Genomic DNA, 11,011 nt, shown 5'->3' on the forward strand with positions numbered 1-11,011 from the left:
AATATTTCTGTTATTACTCGTCAATTTTTTTTGTCTAATAAGGTCAAATAAGTTTCAGTCAGGTCCAATAAGGTCTAATAAATTTCAATCAGGGCCAATAAGGTCTAATAAGTTTCAATCAGGAGAATAAGGTCTAATAAGTTTCAATCAGGTCAATAAGTTTCAATCAGGTCCAATAAGTTCCAATCAGGTTCAATTAGGTCCAATAAGTTGAATCAGGTCCAATTAGGTTTAATAAGTTCCAATCAGTTCAGTTTAGGTTTAATAAATTTAGTTCAGATAAGTTCAGAGCCAATAAGTTGAAGAGAACGCACCCTTAATTCATACATTAATCCATATAAGCTCATAAACTAAAAGTCTTGTACCCATAAACTGATAACAATTAGGCTATGTCCAGTTCACCTTATTTTTGCTTATTTCAGATCTAATCAAATCAGATCAGAAAAAAATAAGTTCAGATCAGATCAGATCATGCTTATATTTTAAAATTATTTTACTATTAAATATCTTTCATTACATATTAGTAAAAATTATAATAATTGAATATTAATAAAGTACTCATTGAGACGAATCAAACAAGACCCCACATGACTATATTTTTTCTTATATATTGAGAAAAATTTAAAAGATAAGATCTTGTAATCAGATCAGATCAGTTCAGATCAAATTAAATCAAAAAAAATAAGTTCAAATTAGATCAGATAAATTCAAATCAGAAAATTTCAAGTGAAATAAACATAGCCTTTAGTCATTCGTTCTGAAGCACCTTTTGTTTAGACTTTAGATAATGGAACCGGCAGGGGAGGGAGGGAAGGAATTCAATTAATCAAATACTACTAGTATAAAATTGGAGAGAGGAATGGAGAGTGTGGGACCCAGGTGAAGGTCTGAGGCCCTCAGTTTGACTGACTCATGTACTAACAATAAAAAATTTTAACATTTTTGAAAAGTCTAAGCTAGGTTGGTTCCTACTTGAGGACAAACTTTTATCCAGGGAAGTTGCAGAGAAATGAATTTATGAAAGCAAATACTACTACTCACCAATTTTATAACCAAATTAAATTCTTCATTTTCTGTTACTAATCATTTCTCACCCATTTTTGTTCCCAATTCTCCAATTTCTTCACTCTTCAAATTCCCACGTTTTGAGTCAATTTCATGGGCTGTCCACCTTTTTGGTCTATTTAATTTTGCAATTAATTAGTATCTTAGACAAATTCTAAGCTTAATTTTTTTATACTTATTCTGTTGTTTTTATATGATTTTCTAATTTGGGTATTCGTCAGTTTGTGGCTTTGATTGTTCAACTTCAAGCAACTTTATCTGAGTCCTAGTTGTTCTGCTCATTTCTGGGTTTTTCTGGGTTTTTTAATTTAGTTGTTGAGAAGTACTTCAATTTTTTTTAATCATTTCAAGATCTCAACTTGTTTAGTGGACTTGATTCTTCTCCTCATACTTGTTTTCCTCTTCTTCTTCTTCTCTCCCTTCTTCTTCATCATAAAGTTTCATTTTTGACCAATTTTTTTTACAGTATTCAATAATCAGATAATTGCCCAGAATTTCAGCAAGCAGAAATAGAGGTACCCTACAATTTTTTTTGCTTCAAAGTTGCAATTTTGTTTCATGTATATTTCTGGGTTTTGACTTTTACCTGTTCAAAATTATTTTTGGTTGATTTTAGTCTCTCCTCATATAATCTTGAGGCTCAAAAGTCAGATAGACTGATACTTCTATTTTTCAAAATTATTGGAGTTGTATAATTTGTTATTGAGAATTAGGGTTTGCCCTTTTACATTAGTATGATGGGGATGGAAGATGTAAATGTTGATATGATTTCTGCAAACCCAATTAGACAAGAAAGTCTGTTAGCAGCTCACAATTTATTGAGGGAGTTGGAGGCTAATGATAGTCTTCCTGATGATATGAAGAAGGTTTTAGCAGATCTTGACTTAAAGTTGTCTGCTATGGAATTAAATTTTGAGACCAATACAAGTGAATCTGTTGAATCCCGGAAAGATAGAGAACTCACTGATGCAAAAGAGAAGCTGGAATCGGCTCGTCAGAAGATCATGAGTTGGGAATCGAACTTTGATGTGATTTGGGAGTCGGGCCCTGAGGCGCTCTCGGAGTATATAGGAGCTGTTGAGGATGTTGTGGGTTTGGTGGAAGTGTTTAAAAATATGTGTATGAAAGGTGATGATTATGATAACCATATCATAATCATATCCCGAGCTGAGGATGTCCTGCAAGTTGCTATGCAGAGATTGGAAGATGAATTGGTGCAGATTCTTGCTCATAGGAGGCAATCCTATGTTGCGAGTGAGGTGGAGGATGATGCGCTTAAAGAAGATGGTGGTGGTGCTACGAAGGAACAAGAAAATGTTGATTTCGATTTGATTGACCCAGAAGCAATTCCATTTCTTAAGTCCATCAGGAAAACCATGTTTGCTGCAAAGTATGATCAGGAGTTTTGCGCAGCATATGTAAAGGCCCAAAAGGAAGCATTGGAAGACTGCTTGATTGGTCTTGGAATGGAGACTGTTAGCATTGATGAGTTGGTCAAGATGGCTTGGGACATTATAGCTTCAAAGATCAAGACATGGACACAACTGATAAAAACTGCAGTCCAAGTCTATATTGTAGCTGAGAAGCGGCTATGTGATGAGATTTTCGGGGAGTCTGAGCCTCCTGCATCACGTTGCTTGATCAGCATCACCGAATCCTCCATGACTTGCCTCTTCAACTTTGGCCACGCCATGGCCCTTGGGCCCCATACACCAGAGAAGCTCTTCTATCTTCTCGACATGTATGAGGTCTTAGCAGAAGTTCAAGGCCAGATCAATAGTCTTTTCTCTGATGAGGGAGGCTTGTTAGTGAAGACCGAGTTCAAAGAGGTTTTGGGGAGACTAGGAGATTCAGCTCGAGCAACATTCTTGGGATTTGGTGAGGTAATACTTTCTGATCCTACAACAGACCCTTTCCCTGGAGGAGGAGTACACCCGCTCTCTAGCTATGTCATGAATTACATCATAGTCTACCTCCCTGATTACTGTAAGACTCTCAACACCCTCCTCCATGAAAAGAATGAAGATGACAATAAAGTCGTTCCAAATCAAGTTTCACCTGAGAAAAGCTTGTTAGCCTCTAGTCTCCGCTCGATTGCTGCCAACTTGAAGTCCAACCTTGAGAAGAAGTCCCAATTGTACAGGGATGTTGCCTTGCAGCATGTGTTTCTCATGAACAACGCGCATTATATTCAGCAAAAAGTGATGAACTCCGAATTACAGAAGATTTTCGGGGATGAATGGATCAGAACACAGATAGTGAACTATCAGCAGCATGCTACTAGCTATGTGAGGTCTACTTGGAGCTCAGTGGTGGCCTCGCTCAGGGACGATGGAATACCGTCAGGATCAGGTTCAGGGGTAAAGGTGGTTCTGAAAGAGAAGATCCGAGTTTTCAGTGTTGCATTTGAGGATGTATATAGGAACCAAACAGGGTGGTTTATTCGAGACGAGCAACTCAAGGAAGAGTTGAGGATTTCCATCTCTCAGAAGGTGATTTTGGCATATCAGAGCTTCATTGGAAGGCATAGCAAGTATGATATTGAGAAGTATGTCAAGTATGATTCTGATGACTTGGAGAATTTGCTGAGAGATTTTTTTGAAGGGTCTCAGAAATCTTTGAACTACCGCAGAAGATGATTCAATAAGCGAAACAAGAACGAGTTGTAGACTATATTTTCAGCATTGGTTGTAGATTTGCGTTCAGTTCCTTACTGTGTGAGATGGTTGCTGTTGTATGTCCTTTTTTGATCATGTTTTGGTGCAAACGAAATACTTGTAATTTTGATGCATAGATGTTGAATGGAAAGCTATTTTCTGTCACAGAACTTCTGAAGGACTTAGGGAAAGTGGTTGTTTGGTTGAACTAGGAAAGCTCATTAGTTCTAGTTCTTGTGGAAGGTTAATCTCTGTGATTAATTCAACAAAAAGAATTACAAAACTTTTGTATATTCATCAACTATGATTGTTGATCTAGATTATAATACTGTATATATTATGAGTGCTTTCCAAAATCGGAAAAAAATCACAATCTTATGAATCAACAATTCCAATAGTTTATTATTTCATTTTTATTACAAAAATGTCACTTAAATACTTAATATGCTCCATACTCCCTAGGTCTATGTCCAATCAACTGGCAATTTCTTGTTACTGTGAAGCAAAATATTGCAACCATGTTTTGTGTAAAGTTTTTACACTGAGAAGTTTATTTCACGACTGAGAAGTTTATTTCACAAAATAGAGGTAGTTACTTATTTGATGTGACAGTACGTATACCAACAAAGTATGAAAAAACAATTCGTTTAATGTGTTAACTTTTTTTTTTTCATCTAATCAAATGACCATAAAGTCAAGGGTAATAACAATAGAAGACCTATTCGATGAGCAAAAGTGCACATATTAGACCTAAAAGGCTGCATCAGACTCAAACACTAGGGTGTTGTTTGGTTGGAAGCTTTTTCCCTTAGAAATACAAATTCCTAGGAAATACATTATGGGTGTTGTGTTTGGTTGGAGGGAAATGGGAGAAGCATAGGAAATACAAATTCCAAGGGAAATAGATATTCCCATGAAACATGGGAAATCACTCACCAAGCCCCTCCTTGGTGAGTAATTTCCTAGGAAATGCAATTTCCTATGATGTCAACCAAACAATTTTGTCTAATTCTTAGGAAATTAACAAGGAAAGAATTTCCCATGAAATGTAAATTCCCATTGGAAATTACTTTCCATGCGAACCAAACGAGGCCTAGAAGAAAAATGCTTCAGGTTTTGGCTGACATTATGAAAGTGAGGCAACTTTGAGATCATTGGATCTTCGGCATGTTAGATTTAAAAATCAACCAACTTGGTGATGCTCTATTCATCAACTGTATGGTTACCTTTATTTAAAAATAACATTATCTTTCCCTTCAAAAAAAAAAAAAACATTATCTTGTGGTAATTTATTCTTATGCACGAGGAGAATATACTCAATCCACCACTAATTGAGCGAAATGCAAGCAGGGAAAATGACACAATCTGCCAATTATGTGAAAGGAATGGCCTTAAATCATTGTTCTTAAGCATCATATGCAAATAAAGTTTCTTACTCAATGCTATAAACTATCGTTACTTCATCAATTAAGATTAATTTATAGGCGTTACTGCTTAGTACGCATGTTCCCAAATATAAAGCACACACGTTTTATCTATATATTTAAAATAATTATCTTACAATTTTTTTCTATTGATACGTAGGGTGAGAGATTAATAGTCAAAATTCGACCTTAAATATTATGCATGTCTTATCTAAAGAATCAAAAGGGTATAATTTAGTTTACATAAAGTTTGAAGTTTATAAATAAAATTTCAACATCCACCAAAAATCAGTTAAATCACGCAATTATCAGGGCCGACGGAGGGGCAGGACGACCGTGCAGGGCCTCAGCCAGTTAGGGGCCCCAAAATCTGGTATGGTATATTATAACGACTCATCAAATAGTGACAAGCAAAATTGCTTTGGTTTAGTGGTGAGTGTTTTTAAATAAAACCCTCTAGTTAGGGGTTCAATTCTTCACAATGATAGTTTTTGAAAAAGCACACACTAGACATGGAGACACAACTTCCCACAATAATTACTACTATTTCCCATAATAATTACGACTGTACGACGATACCAATAATCCTTTCCTTTCCCCCTTTTTGGCCTTTTCACATTCTTTCCCTCTTAACGCATATTTCTTTTCTTTTCACTTTTTTTTATAATATTAATTAATTATATTGTTTCTTTTCTCTTAATTATACTGAATATTGTATGTACTCCGTATATATATAGAGAGTCAAAAGAAAGGGTCCAATTTTAAAAAATTGCACAGGGCCCCAAAAATCGCTGCCACGGCCTGCGCAATTTATTGCATGCAGCCATAAGCCATGAATACCTAAATTGATGTTTCAGTCCGTACAAATGAATAGACATGCTTGAACATGAAGGAACGGCAATCTTTCACACACTTGACACATATAGATTATGATCGTGCACTTGCCACCATAAATTAGTACCATACTTTGTATGGCATCTTATTATAAGCTTTGCCAAATAAGAAAAACTTGTAAAAAGGGCAAAAAGCAAATCTCAGGCTGACCTTATTAGTGACTAATGCTTTTAATCTACTCCATTATATGTAAAATATGGGGGCCGTAAAGTACCAACTACTACCTGCTTTGTAATTTGTATTTTGATGATGGAATTAAATGGCCATTATCTTACCTTGAGAAAGCGATCTTTGCAAAAAGAATATAAATGGAAAAATCTTCAGTGCTGATTCATATGATTTAATTGGGGAAAAAACAAATAATCTAGGATCTTTAACGTGGTCTTGGTGATACATAAAATAGGATTCAATACGTTAATGCATGATTTTGACATTTTTTGGTTCCATACCGATTGACACGACTCAATAGTCATTAGTCATTAGTCATTATTCATTAGTCAAGAGTCAATACGTGCTTGCTAGCACTTAGCATCTTAGAATTAGATAATGTAAATTACAAATTTGCATTCAAGTATAAAAAAATATATGGGAGGACTAAAATAATGACAATGTTTAGTACGTGTTGTGTAAGATAACGGCACAAAAAAAATTTTACAACGAAGATATTAACCGTTTGAAAGTAAATTTTAATGTATAGTCAAATATAGACGATCGAAATTCTTGAATTAGATGTTCTTATTAGAAGACCATCTCACTGTGTTTTTAGAGGGATTATTTTTATATTTGTTACTTTTACATGACTCATTTAATTCAAATAGTCAGATAAGACCCTTTTTTTAGACCAATTATGATCAAATATAAAGGAAAAATCTCAACCATTCTTTAAAATCTTTTGAATATGTTGAGGACGAGTACTCTTTTTACTTAAAAGTTGGTTAGGAGAAGAATTCTGTCTAAACATCAACCTTTCCTATTTCGACCTTAACCCAAACATCGTAGTTAGGCAGATTCGACATGTCTATATAATGACCTTAAGGTTACAAGGTGAATCTCTAACCAACTACATCAAACAAGCTTGATAGGTAAAGAATTGGATGAGACAAATGCAACATACTTTTTGTGTGAGACAAGTCCAACCCATATACTTATTTAGTAATATGTAAAGAATTTGTATCCAGGTGCTAAAGTACGATAAAGTCCCTAGTTAAACTACAATAGACAATAATTTTGCAGTAGAGACAAGAGTATTCAACTACAACGTTTAGGTAAACTAGTTGTTGCTCCGCGCGGCTACGCGTACGGCGCCCCAAAATAGTAAAATTGCAATATCTGTAGTCGGTTAGGTGAAGGTAGCCTAATATTCGTTTTTTCACGATATGAAACAAAGTGTAAAAATATGTTTGTTGTGCTACGGGTATCCTAGAAATTGCGCACTCTGGATGTCGTAACACCTTTGTAAGAATCGTCAATTTTAAATAAGAATATAATATAATACATATTAAAGTCTAACTACTTTTATATTGTAATACTTTTATACTATAAGTCTAATGGATTTTGTCTTTAACAACGTAGCCAAGACGTTAATGAATTTTAAGACAGAAGCCAAACATAGAAGGTATTGAGGATGAGTTTGAAAATGAAGCATTTCCATAAACGTTTTGAACTTTTGAAATGTTTCTGAACTGTTCTTCCCACTACATTAGCTTCTCCTGTTAGCCGAGGTTGCAAAAAATGCTACATTACGAACTAAGATTCTGAACTGTTCTTCCCACCACAACAAGCCATTACTAATTCTATACAAACTAGCATATTAATTCAGCAACTACACATTTACTGATATAGTTCTCAAAATTGACAAAAGCATTGGCGATTTAGCAACTGGTGAGCATGGGTGATGGCAAAATGAATGCTCATGCATTCTTCCTTGGTCAATAGCTGTTGTGGGCAGTCTCCACTCTCCAGCCTACAAGAAGTCATTTTCCAAATGGTTAGAATGATGATGAGCTAGTTTGTAGGGCTTGAAAAGAAATAGATGGAATATATTTAAATAAATTTAACAAGACTACATATGATAAGAAGCAACCTTCTCTTTTAAGAGTACATATGAAAGAAACAAGACTAACTAAGATTTCTTTCTTTCTTTCAACTCCTACAACGACACTTCTCACGCACAAAAAGTTGACACTCAAGTACCAACAAGAACAGGTTACAGACCAACATGAGTAAGAGGAATATATGTTTTGCTGATCATATTATTATGGTTGAAATATAATATAGAAAGTAACAGAGATTATAAAAATATGAAGTTGAAAGTTGTGAAATTAAAGACAACTCAAATTAAGGGTGCGTTCTCCTCAACTTTAAAAATTAAGTTTCAGATCCAATAAGTTCAGATAAGTTTAGATAAGTTAATTCAGATAAGTTGCAATAAGGTCCAATTAGGGCAATAAGTTCCAATAAGGTCTAATAAGGTCCAATAAGTTTCAATCAGGTCTAATAAGGTCCAATAAGTTCCAATCAGGTCTAATAAGGTCCAATAAGTTCCAATCAGGTCTAATCAGGTCCAATAAGGTCCAAATAGTCAATGTTCAATAAACATTTGTATTATTGTCCATTATTTTATTATTCATAATTTTCATATCACTAATAGCTGATTATGTTATTATTGGAATTTTAATTAAAGTACCACCATGATTATATAGTATTATACTTGTATTAGTGTCTATTATTTTATTAAATATTTGTATTATTGTCTATTATTTTGTTATTCATATTACTCTTAGCTGATTATGTTATTATTAGAATTTTTTTATTAAAGTACCACAATGTATAGTACTATACTTGTATTATTGTCTGTTATTTAATTATTTATATCACTATTAGCTGTTTATATTATTATTAAATAATATTATAATCATGGTCAAATAATTAAGGTTAACAATAATTATCATTATAATTACAATAATTCATCTTTAAATAAGGAGTTAATGCATTTTACTACCTTCAAGTAAATGAAAATGGAGTGAGAATTTTTCATATGTGCCAATTTTAACTTGTTAGCAATAAATGTTAATCAACTTTTTATTTTCTACTAGTGCTTTATAAAATCAAAACAAGACTATTAGATATATTAGTGGTGAAAGTTATGTATAGGCAAATATATAGATAGTAAATTTTATTGTTAAATAAATTATCATAAGAGATAATTAATAATTATTTTTTTAAAGTTCGGATTTTAATAATTATATAGAGGGGGTAGTATTTACGTTAGGGGTAATATTTATGTTATTAAAGGTCAATTTTTTTTATCTAATAAGGTCAAATAAGTTTCAATCAGGTCCAATAAGGTCTAATAAGTTTCAATCAGGTCCAATAAGGTCTAATAAGTTTCAATCAGGGCCAATAAGGTTTCATAAGTTTCAATAAGGTCAATAAGTTCCAATCAGGTCCAATAAGTTCCAATCAGGTTCAATCAGGTCGAATAAGTTGAATCAGGTCCAATCAGGTTTAATAAGTTCCAATAAGTTCAGTTCAGATAAGTTCAGGGCCAATAAGTTGAAGAGAACGCACCCTAAAGAGGTTGGTCATAACTCATACGTTAACACAAGCAATGTGGTCCCCTAATCTCTGGTATGGGGGATGAAGCTTTGTTCTGGCAACTACATGACAATAGCTACTATTGCCTCTTGTCAAAGTTAGCTAATCATTTGTAAACCCACAAAGCATCACTTACCTTTTCGTTCTTGCTACAATTATCATTTCCTATGGATCTCAATTAATCTATTCTAAGCACTTGAATCGTAGGCATACGAAGTCAATAAAACTCTCCAATAGTTTATAATCTTATACAAACATGACAAGATCTTTCACTAAGGACAATTTCTCTCACATTGTTGAAATCTCCCTATGCCACACATAAATTAGACATTTCTCAATAACAACAACAATTGATCATAATATGTGTAGTATAATTGATCATAAATCTGACAATTCTCAATAACAAATATCACAATTAAATCTAAACTGAGCTACATTGCAGTTTATAAATTCTTTTAAGCAATAAACACTGATTCATTCACAAAATGCATAATTCCACAGGCTTGATTAGGTTCTTGAAAGAGCAAGGTCTGCATAAATTTGTGAACGAAAGAAGCTATACATAATAACTAAGTAGAGGGGAAAAATGTTAGCACCTCATGGCAAATCTTCCCTTTTACAATAAGGGATCGAAGGGATACTGGATTCTCCATCACTATAGTATTCTTACATGTTTGCATACACCGTTCGAAGGTGGAATTGTCCATCCGGACCCTCACAGTACATATCGTAGCGCCTGGTTCCCTCCACAACTGAACCATCTCCAAGATACATCCCATCCCATGGCAAGTTTGGATCTTCATCTGAATCATCTTCAATACTTGCTTCCACCGAACTGATTTTTGCTTTGCCTTTCTTTGTGGATGGCAATTTTTTCTTAGAGATATTTGGTGGGTGGTTTTTCTTCCTCGCCTGAACAATTTAGGGGTTACGTTTTTGGGTTACCTTTCCTTTTCCCTTTTTACCCGAAACCCTAGCTCAAGGTGCATGACAGGGAGACTTACAAGGGGGTGTGTAGAACATTTCCTCGGCGGTCTTTATGGCTTCTTCCAATGTTTCTTAGGATTTTTGGCTGAGGAGGCTAGCAGCTTCACCGGAGTAGAACATCTTCCAGGCGAATGGGCTGCCATCACAGATCGAATTGGCAAGAAGAGTACATATATCACGCTCTTGCTTAGTTTCTGCAGCAGCGGCTGCTTCTTTAAATTTTTTTTCGTGTTTATCATAGTTGTTTTAAGGCGTAGAAGATGATAAAAAAGGGAGGAGTGGAGGGAAGAGCTTGAGGGCATAGGATGATCAGAGAGGAAGGAGGAGGGAAGATGATTGGGTGTTTTGGGTGGAGTTTATTAATTTGTATACGTTAGATAGAAAGAG

The 11,011-nt window shown here is 34.3% G+C and overlaps 1 protein-coding gene across 1 annotated transcript; it reads left to right on the forward strand.

Moving 5' to 3' along the window:
- The first annotated feature begins 916 nt into the window (after positions 1–916).
- On the forward strand, positions 917–4,132 carry LOC104907894 (exocyst complex component EXO70E2). The gene has a single exon (XM_010696917.4). The coding sequence runs from the start codon at positions 1,800–1,802 to the stop codon at positions 3,702–3,704; it is 1,905 nt and encodes a 634-aa protein (XP_010695219.2). The 5' UTR covers positions 917–1,799; the 3' UTR covers positions 3,705–4,132.
- Positions 4,133–11,011: the final 6,879 nt, after the last annotated feature.

Source organism: Beta vulgaris, chromosome 5 (genome assembly GCF_026745355.1).
Source record: "Beta vulgaris subsp. vulgaris cultivar EL10 chromosome 5, EL10.2, whole genome shotgun sequence".
Lineage (NCBI taxonomy): Eukaryota > Viridiplantae > Streptophyta > Magnoliopsida > Caryophyllales > Amaranthaceae > Beta > Beta vulgaris.

What these genes read in the sequence shown, in the direction of transcription:
- LOC104907894 (XM_010696917.4), top strand. Translation starts at nt 1,800, where the DNA reads ATGATGGGGATGGAAGATGTAAATGTTGATATGATTTCTGCAAACCCA.